General features: G+C 37.3%; 1 protein-coding gene across 2 annotated transcripts in view; it reads right to left on the bottom strand.

Annotated features, from left to right (window-relative positions):
* The window catches only part of Nulp1 (Nuclear localized protein 1), a 231935-nt gene that overhangs the window by 82214 nt on the left and 130231 nt on the right, over nucleotides 1-19490 (bottom strand). For both annotated transcript variants that reach the window (XM_090377506.1, XM_090377505.1), the window contains exons 7-8: nucleotides 16892-16985; nucleotides 5894-5986 (exon numbers count right to left, since the gene is read on the bottom strand). In XM_090377506.1, coding sequence (XP_090233632.1) covers nucleotides 5894-5986; nucleotides 16892-16985 — 187 coding nt within the window. The remainder of the gene's footprint in view (nucleotides 1-5893; nucleotides 5987-16891; nucleotides 16986-19490) is intronic.

Below are 19490 nucleotides of genomic sequence, written 5' to 3'. Positions count from 1 at the left end.
GGTTTAAGCATGCTCAATGCCGATGGGATTCTTCCTCTAGCTCAGAAAAATCACCTGAGAGGGCATAAATTCAAATTGAGGAAAGACAGATGTAGGATAGATGTGCGGAAATTTGCCTTTAGCCAGCGGGTGGTTGGTTGGTGGAACAGACTGCCATCCCTTGTGGTGGAGGTTGATAGCCTAAATAAGTTTAAGGCTCAGCTGGACAGGTATTTTGAACGAACAGAGGGGTGAAGTGGAAGTGGGTTTTTTTTTGGCTGATGCTGCATAAGCTTGCTTTCTTGCATCAAATGCCTCTACTAATGCTAATGCTAATCACCAAGAAAGAGAAGAATGATGATATCCAGCTCAGGACCCTGGGTGTGCCAAGGCCACACTCACCAGATGTGAGCCCCTGAGGTTAAGTTGGGCAAATGGGCTGAAAAGTGGCAACTGAAGTTTAACACTGACAAATGCAAATACTGCATATGGGTAAGCAATAACCCAAGAGAAACGTACCAACTGTGTAGTACTACACTCAGGGAAGTGGAAAAGACCTGGTGGTAATTGTGCAGCCAAATATGGGCAGTGCAGACGGGCTGCCAGAGCAGGTCATGGAGTCTTGTCAATGATATATAGGAATTTTGCTAGTAGGGACAGAGAGGTGATTAGGCATTATACAAGGCAAGGGTTAGGCCACACCTACAGACCTGTACACATGTACAGGTCTGGAGGCCTCAGTTTAGGAAGAATGTCGAGGTGCTAGAACGAGTAGAAGGGCAACAAGATTTGTGATGGGAACAAAAAGGTGCTCTTACCAAGAAAGTTTTAAATTCTGCAAATTGCAGCACCTGGAGAGTAGGCACATGCGAGGTGATCTGATTGAGGTGTATAAGTCCTTGAATGGGTTGAGCAAGCTGAATGCTGATGGGATTCTTCCTCTTGCTAGGATTAAGAACCTGAGGGGGCACAGTTTCAAATTGAGGAAAGACAGTTGTAGAATAGATGTGTGGAAATTTGCCTTTAGCCAGTGGGTAGTTGATTGGTGGAACAGACTTCCATCTTTTGTTGTGGAAGTTGATAGCCTAAATAAATTTAAGGCTGAGCTGGACAAGCATTTTGAATGAATGGAGGGGTGAAATGGGAGTGTTTTTTTTTTTTTTTTTTTGGCTGATGCTGCATAAGCTTGCTTTCTTGCATTGTATGCCTCTAACTAGAAGGGTGAGGAAAGTAGAAAATGAATTCTAGTAGATTTGTGAAAGAATGTTAATATCCTAAAGGTTATGATGAATTAAGAACATTATGGCTGAATTACCAAGCCAATAGAAAACAAAGAACTGTAAAGTAAAATTAGTATATCAAAATTCTAATAAAATAAAAATAAAAAATAAAAAAGCAAATATTTTGTTGTGTATTATTCGTAGAATGCCACTGGCTGTCCCAGATGCTTGCCTACACTGCTTAAAAATTTTCAAGTTAGACTGAATTATAATCCATAGATATAACAATTACACCATGCATGGTTTTTGATGTTTGTAAACTAATGGCTGTTTTTAACTCAGTTTTTTATGCTGATTTCAGAAATGTTATTCATTTCTTTCTATCACATACTGTCTTTTCACAAATCATTTAAGTCAATGTCATGAGTTCTATTATTATTAAATTTTATATAGTATCTGTGTAAATACACCATAGTTAATCCATATATTTAAACTACGTATATAGCGTAGAGGGCATCGTTTTAATTGTATCTCATAATGTGGTTGCCTTCACAACGAGATAGCTACTATTGCATTACTTCAAATAAATAACGCTTCTCTAGTAGAGAAGACTACTGTTATTTATTTTCAGCGGTACCACCACCCAGATGATCATTTCGAAGCTGTTTGTTTGTTGTTTGGTTTTTAGGAGCATTAGCAACTAAGGCCATATTGCTCCGGGAATATGCGGTGGTCATTCCCTGACCTTTCCGTATTTGGTGGTGACGGGCTCGAACCCCGGTCTAATCAAGAAGCGTGTGCTACGCACTGTTGCTCCTTCCCACCTGACTACGGAGGCGCCTCGTTTCGAAGCTGTGCGGCTTCATCATCAGTGGGCGGGCAGGTACCCAGATAATACAACAAGCCATCACAGTTGTGAAGTTATATCCACATTATGAGAGATGCCAAAAGGGTGTGGTGGTAATGTATTTGGAAAATTAAATGCACAGGGCATAATCCTTATGGGTTTTGATAATTAACTATATAGTATTGGTGTAAATACACCATAGTTAACCCATATATTTAAACTACGTATATAGTTTAAATATATGGGTTATGAGATACCACATTATGAGATACAATTAAAACGATGCCCTCTACGCTACATACGTAGTTTAAATATATGGGTTAACTATGGTGTATTTACACCGATACTATATAGTTAATTATCAAAACCCATAAGGATTATGCCCTGTGCATTTAATTTTCCAAATTATTATTGAATGTATTAACTAGGAGTAAATGCTTCGAATTTGTAAACTAAATCATGTTGGCAAAACTAACTTCAGTCATTTGTGTCTTGACCTTGATAGCTCCATGCAGCAGTGTTTATCAGTGTGAGTTCAGTTTATTTTTGAGGTTATCATGTAAAACGTTTGCTGAAAAGTGAGTAAAATGTCTTCACACAAGTATCTGAACAATTCAAATTTATTTTGTTATATTTGTGGAAGTTATGTAGTCCTCAAGCAAAGGCAGGATATTACAGAATTTGTAAAAAATGTGTATTGTGCTCATTTTGGAGTTAAACTCAGCAACCAAGATAAGCAATGGGCCCACATAAAGTTTTAAAGTTTGCTGAACCTGTGTTCAAGCATTCAGATTGTGGAAAAATGGTAAAAAGACGGCTATGCCATTTACTGTTTCTATGATTTGTTGAGAGCTTACAAACCACTGTGATGGCTGTTACTTTTGAAGGGCAATGTGTATCCTAATATTCCATCTGCCATTAGGCTAGTCTCACATAGAGATAATCTGCCAATTCCATGCCCTTCACTTATACTGGAGAATGTAGCAGCAGAGAGAGTGCTGTAAGTGAAGCAACTTCTGAAGATGAAACTGAAGTCTACACACACCTGGAGACATTGAGTCCAGCCCTCAACTGTTTTCACAGTATGAACTGTGAAAACAGTCAATGATCTGGTAAGAGATATAAATTTACCAAAGGAATCTGCAGAACTCCTTGGTTCTAGACTTGTCAAATTTAGCATTAGCATTAGTAGAGGCATATGATGCAAGAAAGCAAGTTTATGCAGCATCAGCCAAAGAAAAAAAAAAAATGCTCCCATTTCACCCCTCTGTTTGTTCCAAAGACCTGTCCAGCTCAGCCTTAAATTTATTTAGGCTATCAACTTCCACAACAAAGGATGGAAGTCTGTTCCACCAACCAACTACCCACTGGCTAAAGACAAACTTCCGCACATCTATCCTACATCTGTCTTTCCTCAATTTGAATTTATGCCCTCTCAGGTGATTATTCTGAGCAAGAGAAAGAATCCCATCAGCATTGAGCATGCTCACACCATTCAAGGCTTTATACACTTCAATCAGATCACCTTGCAGGTGCCTAGTCTCCAGACACTGTAATTTGCAAAACTTAAGCCTTTCTTTGTAAGAGCAACCCTTTGTTCCATTCACTAATCTTGTTGCCCTTCTCTATACTCGTTCCTTTTCGTTAATTTTCTAGACTCAAGTTGGAAAATCGTCTCATGTGCTAAAACTTTAGCACATGAGAAGTTTTTCTCATGGTACAGACACAGAAAACAAGAGCTAGTCCCCTACTTTTCTGAGGATGATTCTATGGTTTATTGCAATAATATAAATGATTTAATGAACTATTTAGGAATTAGTTACAATCTTACAGAGTGGAGACTTTTTATTGACTCATCAAAGAGAAGTTTCAAAGGTGTGTTGCTCCACAATGGAAATAAATATAGGTCAATTCCAGTAGCTCACTCCGTGCATTTAAAAAAAAACATGGTAACTTGAAGAAGTTATTAATAAATATTAAATATGAAAAACATGGCTACACATTACTTGGATGGCAATCTGGCTAAACAAAAATGCCTTTGCTTTTTGTGTGAGTGGGACAGTCAGGCAAGGAGTACGCACTACGATATCAAGGTCTGGCCAAAGAGGGGTAGTTTGTTTCTTGGATCAAAAAATATAATTCATAAACCACTGGTAGACCCCAAAACTGCTCTCCCACTCTTGCACATCAAACAGTTTGTGAAAGCTTTACTTCCAGAACACTTTCTTATTCCATTTCTGATGTCATAATGAAATCCTGTATAGACTGATGAGAATTAAATTTCACCAGTCTACGAAGGTATCATAACAATCTTTACAAGGTTTAATGTCAAAATTTGCATAAAAATTGATTGATTAGGTTATTGGAAATTTTTTCATGAAATCTATTGATTTCACTTATTTTCATTTTGCCCAAAATTTACATGCAGTGCTGTGTTTTTAATCTGATTCTTAAAATTATACAAAATTTCTATTCCCAGCTGAATACTAATCCAAGATTGCTAAAGTATCCGAGATGATTATTCCCTTGGATTTACTATGCTTGTCAAATTGCAGTTGTCATTGTTCTGAACAACAGAATAAGTATATAATATAGTGACTAATGGGCATTAACATGTTTTTACTATGACGATTATTAAACTTAAAATTAAAAGTATAGAATACTTAAGAATTAAATATTCCATAACTTCTAATAATTAATTATAACAGATGCTGGATTTTGTGGGTCTGAAAATAAAGCAATGACAAACCATAAAAAGTACATTTTACTTAAAGGCTGATCCCCACTGGATTAGCCTGTTCAGGGGGTAAATTGCCAATATGTAATGCTTTTTTTTTTTTTTAATTTATTTTATTTTATGAACTGGTAATAAAGAAATTTAAATATATATATATATATATATTTGAATAATGGCTTAGAAATTTTATAATGCAATAACATAAAACAAGAAAATAAATAAATATTAAGAGAGGCAGCAAAATGCATATCCTCCACATGATGCCCAGTACATAGCAGATAATTCATATAAAAATAATACATAAGCATGGCAAAACTGTAGAGCGAAAGTTAACATAAATTAAATCAACAGGGAGGGGAAAAGTAAAAGTAAAAAGAGAGAAACCATAGCTGCAGGTCCCCAAATAATTTACAGTTCAATTAAACGCAATTAATAATAATGAATCCATTTAAATTAAAAATAATGCTAATTATATAATAATTTAGTGGTACCCCCCCTTTGTAAGGTACCAGTTCCGAGAGATGTGAAATATCACCAAAAAGGGACTAAAGCAAACTACTAAAAGAAAAAGTAACAAAATAATAGACTGACCCTTATGCCCCATATCGACAGAGGATGAAGGGGTGGTTTGGTCCTTCGATCCATTCACCTTTGCAATGATTTGTCTAGCGATTGAAATGCAGTGATTCCATGACCATTATTGGCCTTGTGGTCCTCTGTCGATATGGGGCATAATGGTCAGTCTATTATTTTGTTACTTTGTTTTCTTTTAGTAGTTCGCTTTAGTCCCTTTTTGGTGATATTTCACGTCTCTTGGAACTGGTACTGTACAATGGGGATACAGCTAAATTATTATATAATTGGCATTATTTTAAATTGAAATGGATTCATTATTATTAATTGGATTTAATTGAACTCTAAATTATTTGGGGACCTGCAGCTACGGTTTCTGTCTTGTTACCTTTACTTTTCCCCTCCTTGTTGGTTTAATTTATGTTAACTTTCGCTCTACAGTTTTGCCATGCTACTGGCTTATGTATTATTTTTATATGCATTATCTGTTATATATATATATATATACACATATATATAAGATGAAGAAATACTAACCCAAGAAGTAATTTGCAAAATTCCAAGGCTGTCCTGTTGCATCCTCTCTGGCCAACAAAAGTTAAATGTTTGAAAAGAGCAATAAAAAATGACCTATAAAATAATAATAATCTACTTTAAAAAAGGATATTATATATATATATATATATATATATATATACAAAGGGTACTAGGAAAGTTTTGCAATACAGCTTTGTTTATTTAATTTTTTCAAAGTAATTTCCTCTACATTCAATACACCTCTCCATCCTCCGAAACCAATCTTTAAACCAGTTCTGCCAAGTTTCACTAGGGAGTAAAGCACACTCGTTGTCCCAAGCCCGTAGAAGGTCCTCATCACTGGAAAACCGCCTCCCTTTTAGCTTCATTTTCACATGCGGGAACAGTGCAAAGTCGCAGGGAGCAAGGTCTGGACTGTAGGGAGGGTGCTCGAGAAGTTTCAGTCCTGTCGTGGTCAAATATTCGGTGCAGGCTTTGGCGCGGTGAGCTGCAGCATTATCGTCATGGAGGTACCAGGTGTCCATTCTTGACTTTGGCCGCAGGTTCTTCATAGATCCAATGACTTTAGGCAGGCATTGTTCAGTATACCACTTAGCTGTGACTGTCTTCTGCGTGTCCAAAACGACACGTTCCACAATTCCACTCTATTTGAAAAATACAGCTATCATTTTCTTCTTTACAGATCGGGATTTTCTGACAATTACGGGTGTGTCGTCATCATCAAAGACCCAAACTTTGTTTTGAGCCTTGGTCGGCAGATCGTAATAGTACAGCCAAGTCTCGTCACCTGTCACGATGTTGTTCACATACCGAGATTGTCCCTTATCAAACTTTTTTAACATCTCCCGGCACCAAGTCACACGTCGTGTCATCTGCTCTTCAGTCAGTTGATGCGGCACCCAGAGAGAACAAAGTTTCTTCACGTGCAAATGATCTTGCAGAATCGAACGAATTGCTGGTGCATTTAGGCCCAAAGTATCCTCTATCTGTTGGTAGGTCACTCGCCTGTTTTCGTCAAGCATTTTCCTCACAGCAGTAACGTTTTCCTCCGTAACTGATGTTCGTGGCCTTCCCGGCCTCTCAGAATCCTCCAGAGTGAAATTTCCCCTTTGGAATTCTCTATACCACCTGAATATCGTTGTACGATGTGGACAATCATCATCTAGTGCAAGAGTCATTTCTTCTAAGCACTGGTCTATGGTTAAACCACGCACGAAATTATACCGCAAAACTGTCCTTATCTCATTTCGTGACCACGATGCCATCGCAAGCACTTTACACTCTCACTACTAATGAATAACTGAGCCCATCGACTTGGCGCGGCGGCTACTATGCACGTATGAACATGTCTCAACATGCAGCAACAAGCAGCTTCCTGTGATTCATTGTTGCGTCATATTGCAAAACTTTCCTAGTACCCTTTGTATATTACAGAATGCAGCACACCAGAGAGCACTGTGGGGATAAATGCAGTGAGTGAACCTAAAGTTGTAGTGTTCAGATGATTATAATAATGTCCAGGAGGTGAGTAAAAGCAACAATTATAAGGAAAATATACTAAAAACCAAAGTAAAAGGAAAAAGATAATAAAAAATAATATAAAATACTCCCTTTTGACCTCCTGTAACAAATATCTTGATTATACAAACCAATGACAGCAATAAGTGACTCTATCTTGTAGCTTATCTCCAACCACTCACCCCCTCCAATGATATAAGAATTTTTTTTTTTGCAAGAGCAGTATGACATTTTTCAGCCAATTTCAGGGAGGAAATACTATTATAATTTGGTGCCTTACACCTTTTTGTTTTGTTAAACTCTTTTGTATAGCATTAGTATCAGTAGTGGCAAACGATGCAAGGAAGCAAGCTAATACATTAGCCGAAAAAAATAAATAAAATAATAATAATAATAAAAAATAAATTTAAAAAAAAAACTTATCCAACTAATATGGTCATCCCCTCTAATAATTTTTCTAATTCTTTCTTAAATTATTTCAACTATCCATTTCCACAATGCCAGATGGTAATTAGTTCCAACAATCAATTACTCTTGCACTGAAAGCAAATTTTCACACATCTATCCTGCAACCATTCTTTTTCAATATATATTTATGTCCCATTTTGTGTGCTGTCCAAGAAAGAGTAAGGATGCCACCATTAGTTTACTCAGTCCATTCAAAGCCTTGACTAGGCACCTAGTTTCCAAGCACTGTAATTCTTACTGTCATTCCTCCTATGTTCTTGACTAATCTAGTTGCTCTTCGCTGCTTACAAGATCCACGTCTTTCTTATAACGAGGCTTCCAGACCAGTATGCAGTAATCAAGATATGGCCTACAAGTGCCTTATAAATTGGGATAATCTTCTCCTTTCCCCTGCTGGCAAGCTCTTATATATTATCGACAGAACCTCATGACCTCTTTTGTCAGCACTGTCAGAGAACCTCATACTGAACTGTACACTCACTCACAGGTGTCTTTCCTTTTAAATCTTGAGTGTAGCACCACACAACTGGCATGTTATTCTGGGATACATGCAAGGTACCATATGCAGTACCTTGCATGTATCAATGGTAAACCTCAACTGCCACTTTTCAGTTCATCTGTCTAATTTTTCTAGGTCTTTTTGTAACAGTACACCTTGATTCTAATCAATAACTACCCTGCCAACTTTTGTGTCATTTGAAAACTTAGACAATAAGCTTAATCCCTCATCAATACTGTTAATGCTGCAGCACTAAACCCAAAGGGATATTAGTCCAAGTATTAGTCTGCTTGGACTAATGTCCATGAAATTAGTCCACTAATAACATTAGTCCAAGAAGTGCAGTGCCTATTTATAATGACCCTGTGTCTTCTGCCAGTCAACTATCCTTTATCCACAGCCTTTCCTGTGTCACAAAATCAAAAACTTTACCTGAAATCTAAGTAACAAGATATCAAAATATTTTTTGTGTCCAGTTCCTTTGTTACTGCATGACACTATCTAATCAGATTATTCAGATAAGATCGCACCTTAATAATTCCATTCCGTGATTTTAAAATAACTGCATTCCTGTTTAGATGATCTTATAATATTTCTTTCACCACTAACTCCATTATTATCCTCGGAATGAGAGTCAAAGGCTACAGGTCTGTAATTACTCACTTTGCTCTTTGAACCTTCCCTTTTTAATAAGGAGAGATTTGCACATCTCAAATCTATAGGTAATTTTCCCTGAATCCAAGGATAATTTCGTAATTATGGCCAAAGATTTATTTACCACTTTTGCTGATTTTAATATATTTTGTGAATTCCATCAGGCCTAGGTGCCTTATTCACTTTTAGCTTCAACAATTTCTCTTCCACTTCTTTTTTATTATCAAAAAATTTTTCTTTGCATTATAACCTGGTACACTTCTGGTATCCAAATTGCTAAACAATTCTTCAAGTGTGAATGTAGATGCAAAAATTTTTCCGATGCATTTATTCAGTTTGTCAGCAATCTGAACAGGATTATCAACAGATATCATTCATATGTAGTGGGATAATGTGACTCATCCCTTTCCTTTTGGTGTTAACACATGCAAAGAATTCTTTGTTATTTTTCTTTATATTCTTAGCCAGAGATTTCTTATAATCTGCTTTAGTTTGCTTAAACCCCATAGTGACTGGAATGCAAACTAGTTTGTATTTAATGTAGGCTTCTGAATTCACTGATGCATTTTTCTTCTCCGCCACTAGCCTCATCAGTTTTTCTGACAACCAGTCAGTCTAAACCTTGAACAATCTCTCTTAGTTGGTAATATCAATATCCTACAGTGCTCAGTTATATTAGTAAAATACAATATGCCCACTCCCCCACAAAAAAGCTTTTTCTTCTATGAAGATCAATACAATTTTTAAATTCTGTACAGTGGGATCAACTGACGATGTTACCAACAGTAAATTCTAAGTGGGAAGCATTCAAGGAATTAATCGTGGATGCTACTAAAAGTTTCATACCTATTAAGAAATATTGTTCAAGGTTTAGGCCTAAATGGTTATCTAATGAACTAATGAGACTCGTAACAGAGAAGAAAAATGCATGGGATGCATATAAATTATCAAGCAACTCAGAAGCCTATGGCAGATATAAGCTAGTCTGTAATCAGGTCACAAAGGAGGTTAGGCAGGCGAAGGCAGATTATGAGAAATCCTTGGCAAAAGATGTTAAGAAAAACAGCAAGGATTTCTTTACTTATATAAACTCTAAAAGGAAGGGGATGAATCTGATTGGTCCACTTGACATCGATGGTTTGACTGTTGATGATCCTGCTCAGATAGCAAACAAACTGAATGAGTATTTTGCATCTACATTCACACATGAGGAATTATTAAGGTTTGAAAATGGCAGAAGGTTATCAAATTGTAGCAGGATACCTTAATGATTTTGTTAATAACTGAGAGCAAAGTGGAGGAGAAATTGTTGAAGTTAAACATAAGAAAAGCACCTGCGGTGGATGGAATCTATCCAGTTATGTTAAAGGAGGCGGCAAAGCAACTAAGCAAACCCTTAGCCATAATTATGAGAGCATCCTTGGACTCAGGGGAGGTTCCCACGGACTGGAGATGTGCAAATGTATCCCCAATTCACAAAGGGGGATCGAAGGGTGACACGAGTAATTACAGACCAGTTAGTTTAACTTCTGTTCCGGGTAAAACAATGGAGTCACTGGTTAAAGATGCATTGCAGGATCATCTAGACAAGACTGCAGCAATAATTCAGACACAGCATGGGTTTGTTGAGGGAAAGTCTTGTCTGACAAATTTGATAGGATATTATGATGTGGTTACAAAGGAACTGGATGCAAAAAATAATTTTGATATCATATATTTGGATTTCAGGAAAGCTTTTGACACTTGCACATGGAAGACTATTGTACAAATTGGAGCAGAATGTATTAAGGGTAAGTTGCTACAATGGATAAAAGGATGGTTAAGTGGGAGAAGACAGAGGGTGGTAATCAATTGGTACTGCTCTTCGTGGACTAAATGTTATTAGTGGAGTCCCACAGGGTTCGCTGTTGGATCAACTGCTGTTTTGTATATTTATCAATGATATTGATGAAGGTATATCGGGCTTAATGTCGAAGTTTGCAGATGATACAAAGGTTGGCAGGGTTGTTAATGACAGTAATGGCAGTGTGCTACTGCAACAGGATCTAGATAATTTGGGCAGACAGGCTAAGAAGTGGCAACTGAAATTTAACCTTGACAAATGCAAAGTACTGCATATGGGTAGAAGTAACCCCAGAGATACGTACCAACTGTGTGGTACTACACTTAAGGTGGTAGAAAATGAAAAAGACCTGGGAGTAATTGTGCAGTCAGATATGAAGTTTTCTGAGCAATGCAGACAGGCTGCAAGGGCAGGTCATGGGGTTTTGTCAATGATATATAGGAATTTTGCTAGTAGGGAAAAGGAGGTGATGGTCCCTCTGTATAAAGCAATGGTCAGGCCACGCCTTGAGTACTGCGTACAGGTCTGGAGGCCTCATTTTAGGAAGGATGTAGATTTACTTGAGCGTGTACAGAGAAAGGCAACAAGATTGGTGAGGGGAATGAAGGGATCCTCTTACCAAGAGAGGCTTAAGTTCTGCAAATTGCAGTGGCTGGAGACTAGGCACCTGTGCGGTGATCTGATTGAGGTGTATAAGGCCTTGAATGGGTTGAGCATGCTGAATTCTGATGGGATCCTTCCACTTGTTCAGATTATGAACCTAAGGGAGCATAAATTCAAATTAAGAAAGGACAGATGTAGAATAGATGTGCGGAAATTTGCCTTTAGCCAGCGGGTGGTTAATTGCTGGAACAAACTTCCATCTGTCATTGTGGAAGTTGATTGGTCGAATAAATTTAAGGAGGAACTGGACAGGCATTTGGAGGGAATGGTGTGATTTTTTTTTTGGCGGATGCTGCATAAGCTCATACACTTGCTTTCTTGCATCACATGCCACTACTACTACTACTACAAAGTATATATTCAGCTCATCAGCGCAACTGCTGGATTATCTGATTCTGCCAACTCCACAGAGCAAAGGTCCTATCTACTCTTTGTATTTTTTTCCTCTTTGTGTTTATATAAGACAAAGACACCACGTCTCCTACCAATAATGAAAGAGAAAAACCCAGTAATTAAGGTAATATATTTTTTTTATGAAGAGAGTGCAACATTTGTGATATGCTTATGAAAGTGAGAGAAGTCAAGGTGATCCAATAAAGATATGTGATTTGTCTATTAATATGAGTACTATCAAAGATGAGCATGCATAGTATATAGTATATAGTGGTCAAGGTCTTGCAGCATCAGGGTTCCCCCAACTCCATAATGGGCTGTTGACACAGTAAAAACTCTGTAAAGATGCAAAATTTTGAATGGTTTGCATCATGTGGTGTTAGGTTGTGTTGGTCTGGCGTCTTGGCATAGGGAACCGAAGATTTACACCAGAAAACTGAGGTTAAAGGGATGAGCTGTGGCAGGTGTGTGGGGGAGGGGCATGGAGTTCTGTCTAACAAAGTCACAATACACTCATACCAACCTATCATACATATGACATGCCAACATGCATGGTCACAATATGTTTTTTTGCACATATTCAGGTGCATGAACAAGGGACAATGCATTTAGCATCCATCCATTATTTGCCCATCAGTCTCTAGCTCTTGCATGCAGACCACACAACAAAAGAGCACCTGAATGGATATTATAGAATTTTTTTTTCTATTAACATTGCACATAACATTCACTGGCCGCTGCAAGGTTTATATAGATGGCCTCTCATTCACTCTATAGATACACATCTTAACTCGCCAATATACTATTTGTAGATTTTTTTTTTTTTTTTATGTATATTCAGAGGGAACATTTATACATCTATGCACATGGGACGTTCACACTTTGATAGCCCTTTGAATAGGGTCAGGGGTGGGGAAAACTTTATTTTTACACACTAAGGCAGTGATTTTCAGCAGGGGTGCCACAACAACATTCCAGAGTGCCACGTAATTTGGATTTAAGTTACTTAAACATATATATATATATTTTTTTTTAATTTATATATTTATTTCATTATAAAAGGTGTTCCATAAACTACAATGATAATATTTATTATGCCAACTGATCATTCTATTTACAATTCCAAAATAAAAAAAATACAAAACACCTCACATTATAAAAGATAACAGTTTCATTATAAACAATATTATGTTACAGTTAACTTTTGTATATGTATCATATGACATATTTTTTTTTAATATTAGATATATATATATATATACAGAGAGAGAGAATCAGATCTAACAAGCGGAAAATTGAGTAGAGGTGCCATAAAATAAAATAAATTATTTAAGGGTGCCATCATTAGCATTAGTAGAGACATACGATACAAGAAAGCAAGCTTATGCAGCATCAGCGAAAAAAAAAAAAAAAAAAAAAAAACACTCCCATTTCGCCCCTCCATTCGTTCCAAATGCCTGTCCAGCTCACCCTTAAATTTATTTAAACTATTAGCTTCCACAACAAAAGATGGAAGCCTGTTCCACCAATCATTGGCTAAAGGCAAATTTCCGCACATCTATTCTACAACTATCTTTCCTCAATTTGAAACTGTGCCCACTCAGGTTCTTAGTCTGAGCAAAGGAAGAATCCATCAGCATTCAGCTTGCTCAACCCATTCACGGCCTTATACACCTCAATCAGATCACCTTGCAGGTGCCTACTCTCCAGGCACTGCAATTTGCAGGACTTAAGCATTTCTTGGTAAGAGCACTCCTTTGTTCCCCCTCACCAATCTTGTTGCCCTTCTTTGTACTCGTTCTAGCAACTCTACATCCTTCCAAAAATGAGGCCTCCAGACCTGTACACAGTACTCTAGATGTGGCCTGACCATTGCCTTATATAACGGGATAATCATCTCCCTGTCCCTGCTAGCAAAATTCCTATATATCATTGACAAAGACTCCATGACACCTGGCACCTCCGTAGCCAGGTGGGCAGAAGCAGCAGCAGTGTGTAGCACATGCTTCTTGATTAGACCGGGGTTCAAGCCCGTGACCACCACATATCCCTGGAGCAACATGGCCTTAGTTGCTAATGCTCCTAGAAATCAAATAACAACAACCATGACCTGCCTTGGCACCCATTTGCACTGCTCAGCGAACTTCATATTTGACTGCACAATTACCCCCAGGTCTTTTTCACTTTCAACTTCCCTGAGTGTACTACCACACAGTTGGTATGGTTCCCATTTTCCCAACTTATCTAGATCCAGTTGGAGTAGCATACTGTCTTTACTGTTGTTAACAACCCTGCCAACCTTTGTATCATCTGAAAACTTGGACATTAAACCTGATATACCTTCATCAATATCACTGATAAATATACAAAATAACAATGGGCCCTACACAAAACCCTGGAGAACTCCACTAATAATATTTGTCCATGAAGAGCAGTGTCCATTGATTACCACTCTCTGTTGTCTCCCACTCAACCATCCCTTTATCCATTGCAGCAACTTACCCTTAATGCCATACCTCTCCAATTTGTACAGCAGTCTTTCATGTGCAACAGTATCAAAAGCTTTCCTGAAATCCAAGTATATGATATCAAAATTATTTTTGGCATTCAGTTCCATTGTGACCACACATAGTATCTAATAAAATTGGATACTATGACAGATACTTTAACAAACCCATGCTATGTCTTAACTATTACTGCAGTCTTGTCTAGATGATCCTGCAATGCTTCTTTAACCAGTGATTCCATTATTTTCCCCAGAACACAAGTTAAATTAACAGGTCTATAGTTACTTGTGCCACCTTTTGAACCCCCTTTGTGAATTGGTGATACATATGCACACCTCCAGTCCATGGGGACCTCACCTGAGTCCAAGGAAGCTCTCATAATTATGGCCAAAGGTTTGCTTACTTCCTTTGCTGCCTCCTTTAATATAACTGGATAGATCCCATCCACCCCAGGTGCCTTCCTTATGTTTAACTTCAACAATTTATCCTTCACTTTGCTCTCAGTTATTACAAAATCACTTAGCTCCCAGTTAGTGTTTGATAAACTTCTGGTGCTCCCCTCATTGAATAACTCCTCATGTGTGAAATGTAGATGCAAAATACTCATTCAGTTTATCAGCTACCTGAGCATGATCATCAATTATTAAAAAAAAAATGTTCAAAACCACTGCACTAAGGTTACAACAAGTATGGGGTAAGGGCCATCACAAACCAAGCAAAAGCCCCAGCCGCACTACATAGGCACTGCCTAACAGAAACACAACCAGCCTGTCAGGGGTGCCATAAGAACAGATAATCAAAGGTGAGCAGACAAATTTTTGTATGAAACAAGACAGGAATGAGTTTTAGAACGATTGAAAGTTTGTTTTTTTTTGTCCTACTAAAGAATAGCCAGGCAATAAGGAACTAGTGGCATCCAATAAGTTGAAGCTGTTTGTACAGGTCAAGGTTTCTCAAACTGGAAGGTAGAATGTAATGTGCTATAACTGGCAAAACTATGGATAGAATTCCAGGCGGTGGAAGAATGTAATTAATATACCAAGAGGAAGAAAATGGGTAAAAGAGCTTAATCTTGGGGAATACCAGCATTAGTCAAGAAGTTACAAGAGAGAGAGAGAGATAGCCACTTATCATTACCTGCTCACTGCAGGTGATGTAATTCGATATCCATAAAACTGGATACCCAATTGCAAAAACAATCGGCTGTATTAGTGGTCATAGGGAAAACTGGCTACTTACTTGCAAAAGAAAGAAAGCAAAACCATAAGATGGGAGCTTCTTTAGAATACCTTTATGCCAAATATGATAAAAAGCTAGAAATGTCAAGTGTAACTGCTTGCTTTTTGCTACTTCTTTTCATTGCCTTTTGTCCAAAGATGAATAACATACACTAAAATATGAGCAGTGGATCAATGCTGACAGAATCTGTTTCTGTAATTACTGATCAGAAAGAAGAGTTCAAAGTATTGCAAAAGTTGGAGACTGATGAATTTTAGTAATCAACTCAATTAATTTTAGTATTAGTATTAATAGTGACAATTTGGCTCCGGAAGGGAATTAGTTAGTGCATTTGCATCATCACTACATAGTTGAATTTTTTAGACAAACCGAAGTTTATACATTGGCATCATTATTGTACCATCTTATACTGTGAAATCCTCCACAATGAGTTGCTCTCCTTATATTTCTAATAAGTAATGCTTCCTCATTAAAGAAGACTACTGTTACTTATTTTCAGTTGAGTACCACAACTCAGAAAGTAATGTTTCAAAGCTATTTGGCATCTCATCAGTGAGTAGATAACAAGAGATGTAAGGGATGGCAACCCAGTTGTGACTTATTTACACAATATGAGATACCAAAATGCGTGCTTTTTAGACTAATAATATTTTAGGACAGAAAGCCTAAAACTATGTACAAGTCAAGCTATGACATTAGTTAGTTCATTTGCATCATTACTATGCAGTTCAATTTTTTAGACGAACTGAAGTTTATACATTGGTGTCATTGCAATTTCAAAGCAATTTCTATTACTTACATTAATGTCTCATGAATAAATGAATTAACTACAAATGACAATCTTGCTCTAATGATGATAATGATGTTTAAAACAATTTTTTAGTTAATTTTAAATGAAAGCAAAGCCACAGAGTAAAGAGTAAATGAAGTAGAGACTACTATATTTACTATCGGGGTAAATGAAGTAGGCTCTATAAACAATAAATCTCATTATTTAAGCTGAAATCTTAGAAGGAATTAAGTGAAGTTATCACTTTGTAATTTTGATTTCATGATTTAGAATATCCTACATATGCCTTTCGTAAGTACACTTTTCATCATTTTTCCAATACTGTTTTTCATGGTTCCAAATTAATAACACGAAAAACTAAGCTTTGCCTATATAATTTTGTTCAGGTAATTAATTAAAATGAATCAAGTGAAATTCTGCTTACCTGTTTTCTGCTCTTCTATAATCAAGCCTACACTTCCCCTGCGTTATATTAAACATGTGATGAAAGCAACATTCTAGACAATATAATGCACGTTCTGTAAAAGACAAAAATGGAAAATGAAATTAATTAATGAAATTATTTTACATATTATTTATTCAATTAGTTAACCATTTCATTTTCATCTATTATACATCTAAAAGTGAGCATTTCATCTCTTTTCTGTATTCACTGTATTTCCTTTTCTTCCTTCCATCTCTGACATGCTCGAGAGTATGCAGGATGCTTTCTCCGGCAGTTAATGAATATGGGCTTTGGGGGGCTGAACACACTGTAATTATGTGGTCCTTTGCACTACATAAAGTGCATGCAAGAGCACCATGACAGGCCATTTCTAAGCATCCATATTTCTGGCACTTGAACCACGTTAGTGGGTTAAGTGCTATGGCCTTACTGGGGAGTAATTGAAGCTTTAGATATCAGTTTAAGGTAAGGATGACATTTTTAGTCGAGAATGGGTTTTAACTCAGCACAGATCTCCCTTCAGACATTCAAGAAGATCCCATTCACAGATCACACCTCAAGATGAGTAAAGTGTCTTATGCAGTGTTGCTGTGATTGGTATCGCCCCCCTCCCCAGTAGAGGTGGCTTAATGGGCTGCTCTGAATGTTCTTCACATTTCATTTTGATAAGATGTCCCCACACAATGCAGCCTTTTGAGATTTGGGGATCCTGCCAACCCTTCTGGATAAAGGGTGACATTTTTCCTATAGGCTTTTCAGAAATATCTTTGCTGTGGAGCTAGAATGTTCATTTCCATCATTAGTTTCTGGTAGGACCATGCTGGGGCTCCAGAATAAAGATTTAGATTTTGTTTCAGAGCCTGGTTCCTCACCCACCATGAAGGCCAAAGGGATGCCCACCGCCTGGCAAGCAATAAATGTGCTCGGGAGTGAAACATCAGGGCTATCCAAACACCTACCACACTACTGCCAGTCAAAATCCAACCTTTGGACCATGAGGGTAGGGACATGGCATTAACACAGTTTATTTTTCCAGGTGAACTCATTAGCTGATTGATCCTGGATGAGCCAGCCCAAAACCACTTGTCTTGTCAAAGCAGGGACCAAAGTGGTGTGTTGAAGCTGGGCCCCTCAACCACCAGCATCCCCCCTTTCTGAAGTGAAACAGAATAGGAGCAAGCTCAAGAGCACAGGCTTTGAGAAAACATGGAGGAATGCCAGCAGGACACGCAGATTTCTTGGCATCAAGATTGTTCAGAATTCATCTAACATCCTTCTGTCAGAGTATTATAGGAAGAATCAAGTAAAGTGTATTGGGATATGGTAGAAGGTGCTTTATCAGGATTGTTGATACCAGAGTTAGAAAAAAAAAAAAGTAGGATGCTAGTAACTTGGCTATACCTTTAGCTGAGGAAGCAACAGAACCAGCAGGTAGTAACTGAAGTGGAGTACAGATGGCCAGATGACATGCCAAATAGCTTTGATGAGAGTGCAGAATGCTCAACACTGTCATTTGGACAAGAGGCAAGTTTTCTACTCTTAACCTGTTTAAAAACGGTTTTGGGCTGATTAATAACTGCTTTACAATTATTACAGTCTTTGGTACAGGCAGAAAAAGAAGATGAAGATTTTTATACAAGTCCCCTATGATATATTCTTACCTTGAATAGCCTTGGTATATTTATTGGAAAACCAAAGTTTAGATAATGGACAAGATTTTATGGTGGAATGCAAAAATTTCATCCCTACAAGTATAATTTCACTAATATGATCAGAGCAAACACTGAGATCAGAAGATTTAAAGCAGCAATCCAAACAAGAAAAAGAAGAGAACTCGCACAGATCATTCCATTTTGCATTCTTGCAATGAAATGATGCAAGGCTTAGAAGTGATTGATTGATTGATTGATTGATTGATTGATTGATTGAGAGAGAGAGAGAGAGAGAGAGAGAGAGAGAGAGAGAGAGAGAGAGAGAGAGAGAGAGAGAGAGAGAGAGAGAGAGAGAGAGAGAGAGAGAGAGAGAGAGAGAGGACTTCTCTGGAGAAGCGATCATCACAAAGTTGTGATCTGAAGTACCTAGAGGACCCCTAATATTGATTGTATTTTGAAGGGTTATTGGTGAGTGAAAAGATCAAAAGCATTGGGTGTGTGGTTAGGATTGCCTGTTATTCTGATAAGTAAATTAACAAGTTGTGTGAGGTCATTAGTAATCACAAAAGCTTCAATACCTTGACCAACTGGATTCAATTTGTTATAATGTCATAAAATCTTTATCCTTTCATTATCATTTTGAGTTTGAAGAAGAGGAAAAAGTCATGTGGATATGTTGAAGTTCTTGAATGGGGAGTGCAGTATGTGTGCAGGAGCAATGTTGTGATCGAGAAGTCACCACTATGACATCGAGACCTAGTTGTACACTCATGTTTCATTACCAATTAATACTGACTTTAATTATAACCTTATGACTGCCAGTTACTGTGTTTTACTAATCTAATATTAAAAATAGCAAAACTTTTTTAAATAACTTACCTCATAAAAAAAAAGCTTCTTTTTGATATTAGATTACTGGTTAATGA

This window comes from Mastigoproctus giganteus, chromosome 7 (genome assembly GCF_048544385.1).
Source record: "Mastigoproctus giganteus isolate SK-2022 chromosome 7, ASM4854438v1, whole genome shotgun sequence".
Classification (NCBI taxonomy): domain Eukaryota; kingdom Metazoa; phylum Arthropoda; class Arachnida; order Uropygi; family Thelyphonidae; genus Mastigoproctus; species Mastigoproctus giganteus.
Note: the sequence above shows the minus strand (reverse complement) of the source record. Positions and strands in the feature narration are given on the sequence as shown.